Source organism: Thunnus maccoyii, chromosome 3, assembly GCF_910596095.1.
Source record: "Thunnus maccoyii chromosome 3, fThuMac1.1, whole genome shotgun sequence".
In the NCBI taxonomy this organism is placed as follows: Eukaryota; Metazoa; Chordata; class Actinopteri; order Scombriformes; family Scombridae; genus Thunnus; species Thunnus maccoyii.
Window position 1 is genome coordinate 9,127,650 of NC_056535.1, and position 20,343 is coordinate 9,147,992.

General features: G+C 40.3%; 2 protein-coding genes across 2 annotated transcripts; both read right to left on the reverse strand.

Moving 5' to 3' along the window:
• Positions 1 to 1,129: 1,129 nt before the first annotated feature.
• On the reverse strand, positions 1,130 to 6,978 carry cidec (cell death inducing DFFA like effector c). Its single transcript, XM_042406803.1, has 6 exons — positions 6,699 to 6,978; positions 4,148 to 4,219; positions 3,907 to 4,060; positions 3,342 to 3,491; positions 2,467 to 2,657; positions 1,130 to 1,573 (listed from the first exon to the last, which is right to left on the reverse strand). The coding sequence occupies exons 1-6, from the start codon at positions 6,797 to 6,799 to the stop codon at positions 1,390 to 1,392; spliced, it is 852 nt and encodes a 283-aa protein (XP_042262737.1). The 5' UTR covers positions 6,800 to 6,978; the 3' UTR covers positions 1,130 to 1,389.
• Positions 6,979 to 14,235: 7,257 nt separating this feature from the next.
• Positions 14,236 to 20,306, reverse strand: LOC121894829 (cytochrome b-c1 complex subunit 1, mitochondrial). The gene is made up of 13 exons (XM_042407694.1): positions 20,198 to 20,306; positions 18,269 to 18,409; positions 18,038 to 18,124; positions 17,485 to 17,614; positions 17,121 to 17,319; positions 16,807 to 16,886; positions 16,570 to 16,685; positions 16,088 to 16,231; positions 15,453 to 15,613; positions 15,250 to 15,335; positions 15,071 to 15,159; positions 14,896 to 14,971; positions 14,236 to 14,800 (listed from the first exon to the last, which is right to left on the reverse strand). Exons 1-13 carry the CDS (start codon positions 20,258 to 20,260, stop codon positions 14,736 to 14,738), a joined length of 1,437 nt encoding a protein of 478 aa, XP_042263628.1. The 5' UTR covers positions 20,261 to 20,306; the 3' UTR covers positions 14,236 to 14,735.
• Positions 20,307 to 20,343: the final 37 nt, after the last annotated feature.

Here is a 20,343-nt window from a genome sequence, read left to right on the forward strand (position 1 = left end):
AATATAATTAACTTAATAACTTCTCTCGTCTTGTGTTAAAAGGAATGATGGCAGCTTACAGTAAAAAAAAAAAAAAAACAACAAAAAAGAACTGGCCAACCAAACCTTTTCAGCATACTGGCAATGAGCTGATACTGTAACACATCTAAATGCAGACAATCATGTGGCTGCAATTCAGTACACTTGAGTGGTGCCATTTAGAAATAGTGTGAAGCACAACAAATGCAGATAAAAGGCACAAGAGTCAGTCAGCATGACTTCTTTCAGGGCAAACAATGAAATGGCACATTAAGACCAGTGCTCATATGAATATTGTTGTGTTTACATGTGGGTGAGAGACTGGAATTCATGCATTTGTATGAGATACAATTTAATTCATGCATTGCCAAACCAAAACAATAGAGAAATGTGTTCAATATCCCCTTGATTCATTACCTCATTCCATTTATATCTGTATTCCTCCATAAAATTAGCAGACAAACCAGCTGATTTATGTTATGTGAATTTATTTTGTTGTCATGTAACAATGGATTGAATCATAAATAACCAGCTCTGCACATGTTTCCATTTGTTCTGCCCTCAACATTTTCTATTTACAGGAAATGCAGACAAAAAGAAAAGAAACATATGTATTACAAGACAGGGAAGTAGACCACAGTCAAACTCTTGACCTTCTGAATCTATACATCAGACACTTATATTCTATCTATTGAGAATACATCGGACAGCCAATTTGGCTAAAATCAGTCTTCAGCTTTTTTTTTGCTGCGGTCTTCTTAGACAAGATGGCTAAAGTGGCACTTCTGTAGCCAGCTGAAGCCATCCTCTCTCTCTCTCCCTCTCTCTCTCTAATGGTTTGCTTCCGTCCCCTCGCCCCCTGCAGCTGCTCGCTCTTCCCTGTTCTCCTCCTCTGGTTTTCTGAGGCAGAGGCAGGCTGCAGCTGACAGGACAGCGCAGGCCAGGGGACAATTAGGAACGCTTGGGAGAGACAGCTGACCTGTTGCCAATTACACTGACTGTGACCAGGAACCACAGACACACACACACACTTCAGTGGCCTAATAGGATCACACTGCACATCTAAGCCCACTTGTGGATGTATGTAGACTGAATATACTTTCAGAAAAGGGAAAATAAAAAGTGTTCGTTTATTTATTCATCTCCATAGGAAAAAGTTACATGTTATAGCCCAACAAGTCAGGCAACAGTAAAAGTGCTTTATGAGGAATGACTAATGTAACAGAGTAAGAAAGTGGCTGTGAGAAGAGACTGACATGTCCCCAAATTGCACAGAAGACAGTGATGAGCATGTAGAGATCACTTGTTACATCAACCTTGTGTGCTAAATCTAAGAGTGTGCGTTACACCATCGTCAGCTCGAGTCCATCATCAGTAGGAGGCCTTTCCCAGCAACATGCCCTGCAGCTGCCTGATCCTGCTTGTTTCCTGTGGCAGCGCCAGGCCCTTCTCTGCTCGCTCCTCCTCTTCCAGCAGCTGTTCGATGTAGCAGGAGGAGCCCAGCAGTATGTGGCCTGTGGCCTGCATGGAGAAGATGGTCCATCGCAGAAACTCCCTGAAGCACAGAGAGAGAAAGAGAAAGACAGACACTGGTCATAAATAGCAAAATCCCTTCTGCGGACACAGAAAAAGACATTTAAGTAACTTGAGATATACATATGTATGAATCTGGTAATATCAGAAAAGATTACATGTCATTCTGACTGTCAGAACAAAATAGACAAGCATGATAGACCACACCAGCTGACGAGAAAATGACCGACAGAGCTCAGCCACTAAACATCGTCATTCATATTTCTCACAACTTCCCCCTTTATGTCCAACTTCATTGTGTTATTGCTAGTTTCACTAAGAATGTAAATACTTCAGTAACTTAAGGATGTAGGCCGTCCTTCCACCACTGTGGATTATTGTAATGAACTCCAACTAAACTGATATTTAAGAAACAAACCTCTTGCATGGCAATGTTAGCGAAACAGAAAAGCCTCATATTTGACAAGTCTGCGAAATTTAATCCTCACTGACACAATCACCGTGACAAAGCTTGAAACCAGCAGATCTCAGCAGTGATGACATAACTCTTCCCAAATTTAATCTCGGTAAAATCTAGTCTTTGTTCTTCTGCGATCTGACCATTTCAGCTCCGCCACCCACATGGGTATACACAGTTAAATCTGGTTTTATACTTTACATGTTAGGGGCTGCACAAAGAATACTGTATCTGGTGTTAATATGTTGTAAAAGCAACTGATAGTAGAAAACAATGGATGGTTGCCTACCAAAAGGCTTTGTAATTTATCAATTCGAAATTGATTCATTTTCATCTCTAACTGAAATAAAACTTCTAGGCAGTCAAATAGTTTTGACATGGAGAAAAAAAAGACATGTTGCATAATAAAAAAAGCATTAAAAAATATTGCAGAATCTCAAAAAGGCTCTTTCACTCACTTCAGCATACTCTTGGCAGCATAACAGCGCAGGTCATAGGACACAGAATAAGCACCGTACAGGGTTACTTTCACATTCAGGCAGCCAATGAAATCCTTGGGGTGGTTCTTGTAGAGGTCAAAAGTCACCTTAGCCACATCTTTACGGTGCTCCAGCCTGTGCTCACTGAACTGATCTCTGGAGGGGCTGGTCTGTGAAGGGACGGGAGGAGAAACACCAGTCAGGTCAAAGGGCTGCAGACACATTTCTTTTGTGTGATCGCAGCCAGCAAACTGGGCCAAATGACAGCAGCCGGCTCCACCAAAAGACATTTGGAATACAGACTGATGCAGTTATTGCCAATGATGATGCCGAAGGCAATTGGCAATACGGCAAAGTCAGTGTGAGGTCACCAGAGTAAACATTTAGAAGGGGATGCCAATCATGGAGTGCATCAATTTCTATGGAAATTAATTGCTTTTGGGTGAACACCATTCAAATTTGATGATACCTCTGGGTCTGATTAATATTCAACCAAAGCCTTTCATTTTCTCTAAAAATTATCATCAAGAAAAAAAACTAATCTCCTGTGTTCTGCCTTTTCACAATAAGTGACATATTACTCTCCCATTCAGTTTGACGGATAAAATATTTGCAGATTAAATTGCAACTGAATATTCTTCGGTCCACAGACTCATGGATCATCAATATGTATGACTGCTGCAGTAAAGAAAGCAAGAAAACATTTCCCTACCTACTCGCTACATCAAAGAATCACTGGCATAACAAACACGGAATTAAAAGGAGTCTCTCAATATGTTAAGCATCACACTATGCGACGCAAAGCTGAGGCAGCTGATCAACAGTGCCGCCTAGTGGTTGATGTTGCACCATACCGGTTGTGGGGTCCACTTCTGTCCCTTCTCCAGGACCATGAGGACGGTGTTTTCAGGCAGCGTCTGGAAGAACTCCTCTGTGTCCACGCAGGTCCCATCTTCATCCAGCACCAGGGCACAGACACACAGCACATTCAACGACTCGCTGACCTGCATCACGAGGGACAGAGAGGAACACAAGGGCATCAAGTGGTGAGTAAATGTGTTCGCAGGTTCGCAGGCCAGATGCACATTACTCAATTCAGACAGGTCTCTCTACACAGAGACATAGACTATTATTGTATCATCACACAAATTGTGAACTTTTACCACCATAAGCTTTAAAACATACATGAGTTTCACACATGATGTAACAGTCTGTAACAAGCCTGTCTGTTCATGGTCATTTAAATCCTCTAAACACACCAGGGTGTCTCTGTCTGTCCTCACTATGTCTTTAGTCTGAATGTTCTTCGCATCAACGTTTGATTGTCATCCATCTCACATTCGACAATATCACAATCCCTCCTCCTCCTCCTCATCTCTTTAAACACTTTAAATCCCATGCTCTTCCTGCTCTCCTCACCTTGTTAATCAGGTCTTCCAGCACATCTGCCATAATACCCTTCTTCACACTGCGGTCAGCATTTGTGACCCGGAAGGGCTTTGGGCGAGGAGCTCGACCCGACAGGAGCTGCTGGGTCATGGAAGCGCTGGCTGACACGCTGGCAGTCACACACCTAAGAATAAACAAAAGATGTAAATGTTTTCTGTCAACTAGTGACAGTGTGAACAGTCCCATCCAACTCACGAAGCAGAGCTCTTACTTGGAGAGAGAAGACGGGGTCAGGCGGGTAAGAGACTTCATAGCATAATCCATCATCAGAGAGCACCCAGACCTGCAATTGGAAGTTTTAACATTACTTTAAGTATGAGGCGACACATCCTGACAAGTGGCTTTGAGTGAACACTGCTGCTTGAAAGTTTATAGGCCTACATCTTACATCAAAAAATTCCAACAAACCATCTAAAGTAAATTCTGGTAGGGCAGGCTTTATTTAGTTCCCAGGTCTCCATGTGTACATCTATCATAACTAACTCTTAATCTGTAAAACAATCCTTTTCAAAAAAAAAAAAAAAAAAAAACCCCAAAAAAACACTTATTTCACAGTAATGTCCAGACAGACAGAAACACACAAAAATCAACACACAAACACACAAAAAAACCACAAACAAATTACAAAATAATCTTACAATGACAAGAAGCTTCACCAGCTGCTCTCCTGAACAAGTTGGAATCCTTATTGTGGTCGCTTTGTTTCTGAAGTGCTGCCTCTTGTTCTGTTTTGACAGCTAAGCCTCTGCGATAATGTGCACTCTCTTCTCTAGAGCGCTCTATGCTCCTGTTTCTTGCACCACTTGGTCAATGAACTTTGTGCTGCTGACTGTTGAGCTAGTTGCAAGACGTCAGCTTTATTGAGTAATTCTCCATGAACACGCCTACTGACCCTCCCCTGTGAAAGCCCTGAATTCAAGTTTGTTACAGACTCATGGAGTTATGTTAACATTAACCAAGCATCCTAAAGGGTCGGTTCACCTAAATAACAAAAAAGACAGATATATCAAAATCTGGCCACATAAAAACCAAAACTATCTGCAACTAAGTTGTTGTTGTATTTTTGGGTGAACCAGCCATTTAAAGTAAATCAAAAGGTTTATAATAAGATGACCAGAAGTCTTCTGCTCTTCTTATCAGAGAGCTCTTTGGATAAATCACATCAGCAACTTATCAATAAATCTGATCTAAAACACAGTCCAAACAGGAATAAACACAAACACCTTATTCACAGGTGATAATGACCCAGTTCTAGTTGAATCTCTTCCCTTTAATGCAGTCTAAAAACAACAGTAGCTCATAATGATGCAAAAAATGCAATTATTTGGGTGCTGTACTTTAAAATATGTTTTAAAAGAAACTATGGCTGTTTTGATATTCAGGGAGTTCTGAGACTGCTTTAGTGACAATTTACACCTTACCTTTTATCTCAGTCAGAGGTCGAGGAGAATATGTAACAGTGATACAATTAAGAAAAAGCACATATCTTGAAAAATTCCACAATTAGGTCATGGGTCAATGTTCATCACATGGTATCTTACACATAAAGGATTACGCAGACAAGGAGTGCTAAGACCTAATTTTATCACGTCATGTTACACAAATAAAGCTACAAGCAGTCTGAGATCACTTGTGTACACTAGTGACAACAAATAAAACCCAGGGATTGATATGAAAATGATGTGATAGACATCTTACCCAGGTACAATACTAAATCTTAAATATAAAATAAATAAATTAAAATGGAAAATAAAAGAAACAAAGTCAGAAACTTCAAGAAAAGGATTCAGAACGTCTCTCCTTTCTCGTTTACATTCAGTGGTCTTACATTAAAAAAAAGCATTTTTCTGTCTATGGATCAGAAGTGACATGATGTGACCTCACTTACATACCTGCTGTAAAATTAAAAAGGTATACAACATACTGTCCTACCTAGTGCCACAATAAACATCACCAGATGAAAGGTCACAGAATACAGACTCCAGTCCTATACTGCCTCTCTTACACAATTCACATACCATTGCCAGTGGCGAGGTTTTCACGCTGTCTCTGACCCTTAAAGGTTTACACACAGCTGAGCAGCACATCATTCACACTCAGCAGCTCCCTGCACAACTGTGGCAATGAAATAACAGGAGTGTATAAAAGATTAAAGTAAATTAATCTTCTCTCATATGGAGAGCACACGCAGTGTCAGTTCTGATATTAGGCATATTGTTAGCCCTCTGGGAAGGCTGTAATCCTCTGTTCATGTTTATTGTCACATTACTGGAAGGGCAAACAAAGACTTTATATGAAATGGGAAAGCGAACATAAAAACTGGGGAAGGTGAATCAGAATTAAAATGTGGGATTATAAAAAGGAGAGTTGGGCTTCTGTGTGAACACATCACACATTATGTTTGGCATTCAGAGTAATCAATATAATCTCCCACAGAGATAATGTGATTTGGTAAAGGCTAATAGCTGAGGATGAGGTGATTAAAGAGAGATTTGACCTGCAAATTTAAAACAACAGTCAGCAGAAAGTGTAACCTACAACGTCAGGACTTCTGTGCAAAGGAAATATTGGAGTGGAGAAAAAATGGAGAATATAATGAAGAGCATACCATCATAATAATGTGAAGTTTTTAGTGATATGATGCATCTGTTATTTATGAAATCTGTGTTCAATATTTCATTAAACAAAATTATACAAAAGCTGATGGAAAAAATACATGAGAAATGAGAGTGGGACAGGAAAACAGTGAAATACAGACTTACTTTGTGTCCCTTGTGTGCTCCTGCTGTAAACTGCCTCCAGCTGAGCCCGCCACTGCCTCAGCGCTAATTAACCACACCTGAATTAGACTCATTAATGCCATTTTGGCAGTTAGCTGACTTCCTCTCCCTCTATTTGAATTTGGCCGAGCCTTTAAGGAATTAGTGCATTTGATGAATGTATTTGACGATGTGAGGAGACGTGTCTAGCCAAACTGTAGCCAACTACAGCCAAAGCTGGAGACACTTTGAGCAGTTTGATGGTGAACAATGAGGATATCATATGGAAAAGAAGTGCTCCAGCTAACTGACAGCAGGTGTTTCCCACCTGCTGTCAGTTTAGTTGGAGTTCATTACAATAATCCACAGTGGTGGAAGGACGGCCTACATCCTTAAGTTACTGAAGTATTTACATTCTTAGTGAAACTAGCAATAACACAATGAAGTTGGACATAAAGGAGGAAGTTGTGGGAAATATGAATGACGATGTTTAGTGGCTGAGCTCTGTTTTTGCACCACTTAGCTGAGAAAAAAGTGTGTTAGACATTGCAGTAAAAATCTTAACGTTGTTAAAAACCCACTTTCAGATTTGTGAAGGTGAAAGATAATCTTTATTCTATTTATGAAAATAAAAAGGGAAGTTTTACTGATAGGCCTGTTTCTGCATCCAGAGAACATTAGACCAGGTCTAATTTAAAACCCATATTAACATTTGTCAAACTGTCACAAATTTGTCACTAAAAACTTTTTTCTTGTCTCATCTCCGGACATATTAAATCATTCATTCATTAAAACACGTTTAAAAAGCCAAACATCATACATTCAACAGCAAAAACAAATAAGAACAATAAACCCAATAACTATAGGCTACAACTGATAAACCCAATAAAACTGAAATACTGCGTACAATATAGTATTATATAATATAGTGTGGTATAACACATTGTACCAGTATGTTGCAAGTTCAACAGTAAAACCAACAACTAGAGTATTGCACATGTCAATGTCGATCCTATTATAAAGTGCACTAGACAGATGAGATCTATTGACTGCTTTTTTTTCATCCAGACCACATTATTATATTTATTTATACAGAATCTGATCTTACAACAGTCCTCCGAAATGATGCAAAAAATGTAAGTAGCTGAGAGTTTCCTCTGAAGACTGGAAGAAACTTTTATTAAAGAACTGAGGGAGGGGATGGATGACTGATGTTTGGTCATTGAACTGAATTACAATGTCCCAGTCTGTGTCAGTCAATGGTAAGGAACATATTAAATTAGATTAAATTAAATAATTAAATTAATCAAAATGATTCAATTTAATTAAAATTTAAAAATTAAATTAGATTAAATTAAAAAAATTCAAATAATTAAATAAAATAGTGAAATACAATAAAATAATTGAAATTTAAATTGAATGTTTAAAGCTGGAGTGCGGGACTTTTGTCTGCCCCTTCTGGCAATGAGAGTAATTACAAAAACACTGTAGACACGTGCTTACATCATAGGCTCAGTCCTAGCCTGCTCCGTCGCTAGTGTTGCGGCTGTAGAACAGAGGATTCATTGTTTTGAGTGTCACATAACCCCCACGAAATGACTTGTGTCACTATCAAAATTTCATCCATTCAGTCCAATGACATTTGGAAAGTCTAGAAGAGCCGCATGATTAAATATATCTATCCTCATTCATGTTAGCAGAGAGCTAACCAGAAATTAGCCGGCTAGACCGGTGGAAGTCTTGAGTGTGCATGCTCTGCCCATACAGCATGCCCAGTATGCATTCATCCGGCCAGAGCGGGAAAGTTGCCACCAACACCAGATTAAAAATTCTGTGAAATAATTCTGAGATTTACCTGGTGGTGATAGGCTTAATCAGCATTGTGTGAACTCATTTGGCAAGAGCTTGAATGTAACGGACATTCATTTATATGTAAAAGTTCCACACTGCAGGTTTAAATCAAATATTTATTTCTCCCTCTGAAAGAATGGAGTATAAGGATCAAGAAGCAGAAAAAGGTGAATACTCAAGATAAATACCAAAAAATTTTGAGGACCATACCATAGTAATTGTACTTAGTTACTCTTTACCACATTGAAAATATCTTGAAATGTATTTCTTATATAATTTGAACTACTGCAGCACACAAACATACACATGTCAGGTTTATTTATCTGTGAAATGACTTAAAACCCAAACCCAAACATTGTGGTTTCAGAGGAGTACACTCATTAAATCCAAAACAGTAGCCTCCAGTTATATTTTTATTGTGGTAAATGCTTTGACTGCTTTTTTGATGTAAACTAAAACATTGATGTATATTTCCACCCGACACCTCTACAGACTACAGGGCTGTAGTGTGGGAAACAAAGCTCCACTTAAAATATACAGTAGGATTTCTATAAAAAGAAGAAATGTTTCCTTTGTGGTTCATTGCCTGTGATCACTGCTGTAACAGAAGCCTTAGGAAAATCATTTAGGCTTCTTTAAATAGAATATTGTTTCATATTCTCATAGCAGTGTAAACAACGATGTGCTCTTTGATGCCAGCTGGGGCATTACTCATATGCAGATGTCTGAATAATTGCTGGATTATTTGTATATTCTTGAGGGTTAAAGAGTTTTTTGTGGTGTTCAATACATTTGTGGCCTTATTGCTTTATGTGTACTGTTTTTGATTCACAATCATTGTAGTAATTTCTGTGTTTTTGAACTGAAGTGTTGCTGCTTCATATTTGATACATTTCTTCTGTGATTTTTGTCTTGGCTCCATTATTAAAGCTGCCTTAGCTTTATGTCAAGGTCATGATGACCAGCGTAAAACAGAACAAACTCAAATGTAAATCGGATGAACAGTTTATTTCACTCTATTGCTTCACATTTCATGCTCAGTGCAGGAGCACAGATGAATCATGCCACATATATTAGTCTGATGTAGAGCGGATAAAGCATCAGACTTAAAATAGCTGCGACCTGTTTGCCAAATGTATCAAGCGTTGGTGAACAAAGGTCTATAGAAAAGGTCTGTTCTTCTTTCAGAGGTCAATATCCTGCTCATATCTTTGTTCTGTTATCACACATCACACCGTGCTGAGGGTGACGCAGGCTCATTTGGCTCAGACGCATTCATTTGTGCTTTATGGGTTGCTGATGCTTGTAATTATACTAAGCGTGCTGGATATCAATGGTGAGAGAAATGAATTAGACTTGAGAGGAAAATATGATCATCATATTGGATTTAATTGAACAACCATTCTTTGACTTCAAGACACATGCAAACACAAGAAACAGATTTCAGAACCTGATCAGTTTCTGACCCATGGGTGAATAATCTGAGACAAAAGACCAGCTTCATCTTACACTGTCTGACATTGATGGCAGTGTCCTTTTGTTTTACATACTTGTGTGTAATTACTTGTATTTCAAGAGTCCGTCCATGGAGCGGTTTGGGTGTGAATGAGGTAATAATGAATAATAATAATAATGAACTGTTTAATACAAGTATAAAAGTCAAGCTGATCTAAGCTCTAAAGGACAGATACTGACTGCAATGACTGTTTTCACCTGAACTAACATTGTTTCTAAGCAGGTGCCGGTGCCACAATGTAAAGACTTAACTCCGCTGTGAGGTGAGGTTTTCTCCAACATGCCCCCGATCACTCCTTCGGGGGCTTCTCATTTCCTCTTGCCTATTCGTGCCATCAGTTCTGCATTGGCTGCTGCCTTGGTCCTCATGTCCTGGTTCTTGGCCAGGTCCATGAGGACACTGAGGATGCTGGTGGGAACATCGAGGGACAGGGCAAAGCGGGACCCCTGCTGGGCTCTCTTTGGCACCTGGGAGGCTGGGCGCGGGGCTCGTGCACGCCGGAGCACCATCTGATGCTCTGACCGGAGCAATGAGTTCAACAGTCCACTGCGGTTTAGGATGTCGACAGCCAGGATGTCCCTCTGTGTGTCTTCATTTAGTTTGGCAAGAGCAGGACTGCTCCTCTGAGCCTGGATGCACCAAGGCAGCAGCAGAACCAGGCAGAAACACACACGCAATCTTCTCATGGTCAGCACTCTGTCTGCAGAGAGAGTAACAACACATCAGCTAATAGTGCAAAATTACGCAACTGTGACACTGGAAGGCTTCTGTCAGTGATGGCATGCATCAGACATTTTACTTTCTGCAGTAATCAGAAACCATTTGAAAACATTCTTTATTGACTTTATATGAAAAACCCACTTTATACATAAAATGATGGGATTTGTGCAACACAACAGTTAAATGAAAATATGATATAAATTACGCATAACACCCAACTAAAATTTACATTTCAGTAGCACAAATGCAGACAAATGAAATACTCACTATGCAGTGATACTTTTGATATTATTGACAGAAAAGCATGTTGAAACACTAAATCATCTTTCAAGTTTTAAATCTCCTGCAGATAATTATAAATTCTCAAAAATGTTGTCGACTTGTCTTATAAATGATCCCATATTCTGTCTAACTTTCTAACAAATTGTGCAATCATTTCTGACACTTGATAAGGGTGAAGCTTTTCTTGCCGTATCAAGTGTCATCATTATAATTAATACTTACTCAGTGTCACCACGGTGGAAAGTTGTTATCTGGATAAAAAGGCACTTCTTCCTCCTGTGTTGTGAAGCGCAGGGTTATGATCTCGTCTTTGACTCTTAAATGTCCTGTGTTAAGTGTCTTCTTCTTCTTCTTCTTCTTCAGCTACTGGAGGAGCGACCTGTGTGTCACGCAGTCTGATGTTCAACTAGACTTCTCCCTCGGTCGTCAGCCACGTCTGTTTTCACTGTGACACAACCCCTTCCCCTCTCTGTGTATCTTTTACATCTTTTACATCTCACCCCATCACCCTCCCCTCATTTCATCTCATTTCCTCCCCACTCATTGTGTTATTTTTAGAAAGAGAAATACAGCAATGGTAATCACAATAGTTTTCCTATAACGAATCGGATATTTGCTTCAGTCTATAGTCAAAGAACAACTGAGAGTCACCATCATCATATACGTCACACAAAATGTTCAGCCTTCTTACCATGGTGTTCAGGAGTTCAATCGTCCATGCAGATTGGGTGACCATCATCTCATTACAAGGGGAACATATGTAATGTTAGAGACGGTGATAAGACAGATCACTACTACTTTTCACACTATTATAGCTTGTTGTGACCATTTTGATTTTGTGTGTTTGTGTTGTATTTCTAGTACAGTCCTGTTTTAACATCTTGATTGTTAAGAAAGGGGTTAACTGTGTGTATTAAGTGCCTGAGCTTCATATAGTCCACACAGAATTGCTGATGCCTAATCGAAGTATCAGATTATGGTGCAGGAGTGGAAAATGAATGGCAGATCCTTCATTAACAATCTACACAGTGACACATATGGATCACAACAGATACCCTGCAGTTCCTGGACTGTTTATTTAACCACCAGACATCCCTGCTGTCCTAAGATCATTTGAAAACCTGCTGGCCTGTCTCACCTAAACTACAGTGTCATCAGTTAATCATCAAAAAGACACAGTATTTTTAATAGTGACAACCTCATTGAAAGAAACCGAGTGGATCAAAAACTCTGAAATGATGTTCAGCAGAGTCCTCTGACACATTGAATTGAATTGACAATGTCAGGCAAAGAGTGAACATGTGATGCTACAACACCATATGAATTTTATGGATACTTGTTTGTACTTTCAATAAAACAGAGTGTTTACATGGAACATTTTCTCATATCAAGTCAGACTCCAGACCAAATCTCCAGGACCTAAAAGGAGCAACCTACGTCACAAACTCCAAAAAAAGCAGTTCTACATGAAAGAGCAGGCCCAAATTCTCCCACATTACTGTGACAGTGATTAAATTCTACAGGATGCATTTATTTGGGACCAGCAGCTACTAAATGTGGTGTCAGCAATTAGATACTTAATGAGACGATTGCATTTTTGAAATGGACTTTGTGTGATGTACATCATAATAATTAAGACAGTAAATTTGTTTATTTCCATGGGTTCCATTTGTTTATGGATACATTTTATTTGAAGATCTAATAATATCAGCTTTTATAATATTATAATATAAGTGTCATAATCATCTTTACTGGCTATGTAAGGAATTTGAGTCTGCTTTAGTGGCTCTCAATGTACGTACACAGAATAACAATGCAACAATCTTCAGAAATGTACACGAGGAATGACTATATACAGGTGAAACTGTTTCTGGATACAAATAGTGCAAAGAAGTAAAGAGTGCACAGTGTGTCTCCTTGTGTGGCACCATGCTGGACACTGAGTGTTGTTGCCATTTATAAGAAGATACTGCATGGGTACACGACGCACAGGAGGGGAGGAACAGAGTGATAAAGCCCTCTGGAGAACAAGGAGGAAGAGGCTGTCAGGCCCAGGAGGAAGACTGAACAAGACAAAGCCTACCTCGTTTCCTGAGTCACCTCCAGTCCAGCCCATCAAGGGAGTTATCCTCATCTGAGTAATGATATGAATATTTCAAGTACAGCCTGATTACAACAGTTGGACCCTCAGGGGTCCTAAGGATTAAGAGTCATCTTGGTTACCCACAGATAAACAAACACGGGTCACACAGATGTCATCCGGCCTCAAACAGATGTCTTGAGTCGTACCAGTAGCATCACTGTCACAGATACAGCATGATTACACATGAATGTGAGATTATATCATCTATTATGATTCAAGATACAACATATATAGCCCAGCAGGCCCTGGTCTCAGACTCAAGTAACCTACTGACGTAGGTTCAAGATACAATAAACACATCAGAGACAGTCTCATAATTACTTTGATCAGTGAAAACTGACGTCAACCCAATTGTTTGGTCCATTTATGTTTGCAATACATTTCAGTTCTAAAGAGAGGCATGGTTCTAAATAAACACATAGCAATTGGTGGTAGTAATAACCCCCAATGGTCAATTCAAGACATTACCAGAGCAGTGAAATACAAATAAGCAACCTATAATTTGATCAGACCAAAAGTCACATATTAACCTCGCTATTTCACGCACAATTTTTTCAGCAGCCTTAAGGCTGTTTTGCTTTTTTTTCAAAACCCACACATTTAATATTATAATATGACTGATTATGCATCGTCAATAATGTAACCACTTAAGAGGGTGAGGTCAGTGAGAAGTAGTTGAACATCAGTCCAAATAACAGGTTTGTCATTATGCTTACATAATGTTTTTCACTCATTTTAATGGAGCATTTTTTTAGTTGTTACTCTTGCAGTCAACATTTAACTAACCTTTCTTTCCTAAGTGGAGCAATGACCAATGAAACCCACATTGCAGAAGACAATTACACTGAAAATATAAGAAATATATAAAAATTAAATACCAAAATGTTTTATAAACCTGATGAACAAATGTATCAAGTAAATCTGTAGCAAATATTTTGTACTGCAGAGGCAAACAATAATACAACATAACTTAGTAAAGCAATAAACCTTATAAAGTACTACATATGCACAAGACAAGACAGACTAGATCAGTGTTTAACAGTATTTTATTTTTGTCGGAATGAGAGCTTCTGTTATGTACAATAGAGGACAGAAACAAATCTTACAGAAATTATAAATATACTCTTGCTCCAGACTGTTTGTATTGAGCACTGGCTGTACCATGTCCTGATGTGACGGCAGATGGATTACTTTGTGTTTTTAAAGCCCGCCCTCTCTCCCCTCCCCTCTTCAAGTCTGTAACCTGGTGATGAGGACCAATGCAGTACAACTAAGAGGTAACCAGTATTTTCATTTCAAGACTAGCTGCCCCCCACATGGCTAACTAAGAGTGATCAGTGGGCGGGATAAGAGAGGGAGGCATGGAGGCGAGGGGGAAGAGAGAGGGTGAATGGATGTCTGCCTGTGCTGTCGAGCCAATGTGTGGACAATCCTCAGGTGTTCATTCTTGCAGTGATGACAACTGGGGGTAAAGTTGAGGAGGAAGATGAGGAGCAAACGTGGGACACACGGAGCAACTTGACAACTCTTAAAACCTCAGCCAGTACATGGCACTGCGCATTCTGTTGTAGTCGGGTAGCTGCTCGACGGGGCCTGGAGGAGAGAAGCAGGAGGGACAGATTAGAGAAAATCATTACAGCACAGGCTTGATTTTGCTGCAAAAGGACTAAAACTACAGCAGAACTCACCGACAGCTGCCACAGCAGGACACTTGTCGTAGATATATTTGGAGCAGACGTCACGCACCATCCTGGGAGTCACGGCCTGAAAGGAGAGATGGGAGGGAAGTCAGAACTTGCAACCTGGGGGCAGACAAAAAGATTCAACAAGTTGCAGCAATTTTGAAAAGAGTGTCAAACTTACATCAATCCGAGCGTCCCACTCAGCCAGAGGAATACGCCGCCCATAGTTAAGAATGTGTCTGCCAATGTCATCACAAGTTGGTGTTGTTCCTAAAAGACAAACAGGTGTGTAGACTTATGATTCGTGGGAGCTTGTATGTGTGTGTATTTGTCTAAATGCATGACAGACAATTTATGTACCATTGAGCTGTCCAACCAGGCTGGCCTTCAGAGCGTTCTTGCCTCTGGTTACATCACTCTCTGTCACTGTGGTACACAGGTTCATCCTGCAAGAAGTGGAGGAGACTAAATATGCAATGTTCTATAATTAAAGTGAAATAACGTAATACAGTGTTGTTGTTCCCTGTGTGTGTGTCTCTCTCTGTCCTGGATTCATTACTGACCAGGCATTCTGGGACCAGTGCATCATGTCTTCGATGGAGTTCCTATCAGTCACAAAGTAAATGCCCAGCAGGCCAGTGTCGCTGTAAGAGGAGTGGAAGGCCTGGAAACTGTGACACAGCTTCTCCTCAACTGCCAGGCGAGCCAGGCGGCTGCTCAGATGCTGCATGTGAGAGGAAAGAATAGACGTGATCTTACTGTTCATAAAAGTGGGATTTAATCACACCAGCAGGTAGTAGGTTGAAATATTTCTATATACACCTTCTGAATTTAAAACTGAAATACATAACAACTGATATATTGTCACCCTTGAATTACTTTCTACCTAAACATGGGCGCTCCATGACTAAAAGCCATCTTTATGTCATGTGTTGTTCCTCCCAACAGGTCCAGAGGCAGGGGTGAGACCCCTGACCCAGGTTTTCAGAGAGGACCATGATCTACCCCTCAATAATGGCCACTCAAGACATACATAGTCTCGAGTGGGCAAAGCTTAAAGGGGATAATACAGGACTAATATGATGGATCCACTTTTGGAGGCACCACTGTTACAAGTTGCCAGTTGAATAATTTCTTGCTTTTCTAAGCTGCACAGACTAAAATACACCAACAGAAGAACATTAATCTATCTCCTGACCTTTCCGCCACCGTAGGTGAGGTCAAAGCTGCCGATGATTGAGTTGGCCACCATGAGTGGCACAATGTCTGGGCTGGCGGCACTCGCCCCCTCCACAGCAATGGCAATGTGCGCCAGAGGCATACCGTCATCACGCATACGGATCTGAGGAGAGGCCAGACAGAAACAGATCAACAAGACAATTTACCATGACAGTGAAAAAATTTTCCCATCCAAACCCCATTTTCAATCTCAGGCCAGAATGACACCAAATGCATAAATTCATTAATTCAAGTTCAACCCTAACCCCTAACCCTAATTTTACATTCATCTAGTTGACTACTTAAAACTGAATTCTGTAACACTACTGTGCAGTATACCCAATACTGATGGCTTCAACTTTCCCCACAGAATCCATGTTACGATGGGTAAAATAGTATTTAGACTGTGCAAATTAAAAACAAAGAATAAACATTCCAGTAAAAACAATCAACACGTCTCACCTCACTGCCTGTAAATCGGCAGGGTGACAACACAGGGACGGCATCTCCCTCATACTCAAAAGACACTCCGCTGAAGTGAGTTTTAGCCAGTCCCACCAGCTCCTCGTGGTTCACACCTGCACAGTTGGAAAAATCACATAAATGGCCACCATTTCGAGGAAAAGTGACAACATACAGGCTACCAGAGAGCTCCATCACAGTGTCTGTTAAGACAAACATGATCCAAGAAAATCCTACCTCCAGCAGCAGCCAGTACCATGCGAGGGGCCTTGTAGTGGCTGTTGATGTAATCCACTAGGTCCTGGCGGGTCAGAGTTCTAGCAGCATTGAATATGAGCACTATAAGTGACTTACAGGATTTATTATGGCATAGACATACTGATAAAAAAAACAAAATGCTAAATGAAAAGGGTTTTAGTTACATTATGACAAATGAGATTGTTCTGTCCTGCCAATTTGAGCAATGAACGTTTGATGAAAGTAATTCTGACTTGTTCTGTGATTGTGACTAATGATTAAATGTGTACGTGTGAACATGCAGTTCCACCTGCCTGGCATTGGATGAGGGTCCCAGCACACTGTGTCCCAGTGGAGTGCCCTGGAACGCTGTAGCATGCAGCAGGTCCAGGCAAACATCCTGCAGGTTGCCTTCGACTTCCTCCAGCTCACGCAACACCACACCCCTCTGCTGCTCGATCTCCGCCTCACTCAATGAACAGCTCTGCACCACCTCTGATAGCAGCTCCACAGCTGAGGAAACACAGAGGAAATATGATTCATAACTATGCTCAATGCCTTTATCTGAGAAAGTAGAATAGGTTATATTTTACAAAAATGTCCCTGAAATTAGATTATTGTCCAAACCAAGGAACAATCATATTATTTCAATGTATATTAATGCACAGCTCATCTTACCTTTAGGCAGGTCGTTGGCCAGGGTCTTCATGTAATATGCAGTGTGCTCCCGGGAGGTGTAGGCGCTCAGGTGAGCACCCATAGACTCCACCTGCTGCTCCAGGGCTGTCTGAGGATGCTTCTTGGTTCCCTGTGGAGAGAGAGGAAGAGTGGATGGAGACACTGCCTGATTGGGTTTGACTAACAGGTATGTAGATAGATTTCAAGAGCACAGAGATAGAGCGCAATTAAGTCCTGCCCACCATCATCATCATCATCATCATCATCATCATTCATCGCTCTCCATTGACTTTGAAGTCAAAATACCTTTTCCTCTCTGGTAGACATGGGGTGCTAAAATCATCCTTTGACATGCTGAAATCAAGCATTTTTAGCTAGCTACAGGCATTTTGTTAGCGTTTCAGCCCTTGGGTGTATATTATGGTGCCGATTGTTTCCCCTCTGGTGGGTGTGGTTTTCAGGGTATGACGTGTTGTGCTCTGTCTCTACTCAGCTTAAAACAAATATAACGTTCACTAGGAGCCCGAAGGTCAAGAAGGCAACTGATGTCTACCTTGAAAGCCATGTGCTCCAGGAAAAAACCTGCTCCGTTGTTCTTCTCACTCTCATAACGACTGCCAGTGCTGATCCACAGTCCAACCTGTGATGGAGAAGAGATATGTGGAGAATAAAAATGTTCATCTGCAACACTCATCCATCACATAACATTCACTGAAAGTGAAATGAGTCTACAAGGTGGTTTAACAACCTCCTGTTAGGATATGGTTTTAAAATGGGTTCTTACAGTGCATGTGGCATGTCCTGTCTCCTCAGATGCCACTCTCAAACCGTTGTCCAGGGCAGTAAGGCGGGTTTCAGGAGCCCCCACCAGGCTCTGGGCATAGCTGACTGAGGCCTGTCCACGCCTCAGAGACAACAGGATGGGCTAGAGAGGTCAACGAGAGTCATTTAACAATCTGTACATTTAAAAAAATGCTGTTGGAAAAGCAGGACTTTCTGTTCACATTAAACTCCTTTGAGAACCACTGTCATATGTTCTTATGTTTCATAGTATAAAGGATTAAGAGATGTTACTGAGAAATATTTTGCACATTACTAATTACCTGCCTTGTGCAAGTTTTCTAACATTGGTTGTAGCTTGCTGGCTGGTTCAACTGGTGAAAACAGAAACATTATTTTGTACTTCACTTATCAAACTAAAAGTATTCTTCAGATGTATCCCCTACTTGCCTATTATGTTATGGATTTGATTCAGATTCTGAATTTCTACACATTATCTGATAATAATGTAAGAAACTTTAAAGCACTGCTCTCTCTCAGTCAGAGGCATGTGCTCTCTGAGCACTTTATGTTTTCTCACCAACAATGGCAACAGAGACCAAAGAGAAAGAGCAGAAGCAAGCTGGATTCAGTAATCATATAATGGTCGGCTTATGTCTGGGGTCCACTATGGGGTTTTGCTTTAAGCTCACTCTTGTTGATCAATCAACATGCAAAGCAAGAGTGGAATTGTTTGGCTCTGGGCTACATTTTAATTTAAGGCTGACATTGACACCACTCACACCTTCCGCATATCTATCAATGAAATTTCTTAAAATAGACACAACCAGAAGACAATATCAGTCTATATTATATATAGTCTAAGATACAAAATGTGCAATACACTTCACTCACTACTGTATATCTGAGCAGACTGTATATACTGTACATAACCACCTATATGTTTATAACATGTCATTTTTTTACCATTTAATATTTCTCCCAGCACTCTTCACTTCTTTGCACTATTTATATTCTGTTTATAGTTAATAGAAACGGTTTCACCTGTACATAGTCATCCCTCGTATATTTCTGAAGATTGTTGTGTCGTTATTCTATGTAAGCACATTGAGAGCCACTAAACTGGAGTCAATTTCTTTGTATGTGTAAACATACTTGGCCAATAAAAATGATTCTGATATCAGATCTGTAAAAAAACATGTGCAACTGTCTAGTTTATGTCCATCACATTACAAAGTAACATTAATGGGATGTCACTCTGGAAATTATTTAATATTTGAAGGCGTCTTCAAAATTTTTTTAATTATTTCTGAGACCAATCTCAAAAGGACATTGACTAACGTTGTTTAATACACATTTATCGTTACACAAGTACACGTTGAGCTATGATTCAGGCTTTACTATAAAATTTGGAAACAACTACAGCGACTGTGAAAGTTCAAACCTTCCTCAATTAAATCTGTGTTACTGTGATGATTTCACGCTGTTATTAGACATGATAAGCAATACTTCAACAGATATTTTGACGATCAACAGAAGTCTGTGACTTGTCGTGACAAAGTCATCATGCTAACGCTGTTAGCAGGGCGTTTAGCTGCGTTGAGAGGGCAACTGAGGACAAATGACAAACGATACAGCTTCTGACCTTTGTGAATATCCAAAAAACGACTGAAACGACCACCAGCTCGTACACACAAAGTGGACCTTAATACATAAAGTGGTTGTGAATGTGACAAGACCCACTTCCTTCTCTGTCAGTTGACCTTGTATGTTCATGCTAACCGGTTAGCCCGTTTCATTCTCTGTATAGCGGACAGCTCAGGTAGCAAGTTAACCTCTTCTTCTGTCATTGTCAATGTTATTCCGAAAGCCAGACCACGCTGCTATCCTGCTCAGACATTTTATATCACAAAATACTTTCTGCTTTACTTACACTGCGGGCTTTGGCGAGGGCTCGGCCCACGGAGCTCCCGACTCGGCACACTGACGCCGCCATTTTTCAGCACAGGTTACTGAACAAGACTGTCGCGGCGCTTTTCTTCTTCGTCGTCATGTTAAAGATTGTGTTACCTACTCACC

What these genes read in the sequence shown, in the direction of transcription:
- cidec (XM_042406803.1), bottom strand. Translation starts at nt 6,799, where the DNA reads ATGGCATTAATGAGTCTAATTCAGGTGTGGTTAATTAGCGCTGAGGCA. An exon ending in TGGAAGACCTGATTAACAAG is followed by an intron (nt 3,492 to 3,906) that starts GTGAGGAGAGCA and finishes CTCGTGATGCAG; the next exon opens with GTCAGCGAGTCGTTGAATGT. An exon ending in GCTGCCAAGAGTATGCTGAA is followed by an intron (nt 1,574 to 2,466) that starts GTGAGTGAAAGA and finishes TCTGTGCTTCAG; the next exon opens with GGAGTTTCTGCGATGGACCA.
- LOC121894829 (XM_042407694.1), bottom strand. Translation starts at nt 20,260, where the DNA reads ATGGCGGCGTCAGTGTGCCGAGTCGGGAGCTCCGTGGGCCGAGCCCTC. An exon ending in GGTACTGGCTGCTGCTGGAG is followed by an intron (nt 16,686 to 16,806) that starts GTAGGATTTTCT and finishes CCAACTGTGCAG; the next exon opens with GTGTGAACCACGAGGAGCTG. An exon ending in CACTGGTCCCAGAATGCCTG is followed by an intron (nt 15,336 to 15,452) that starts GTCAGTAATGAA and finishes CACTTCTTGCAG; the next exon opens with GATGAACCTGTGTACCACAG.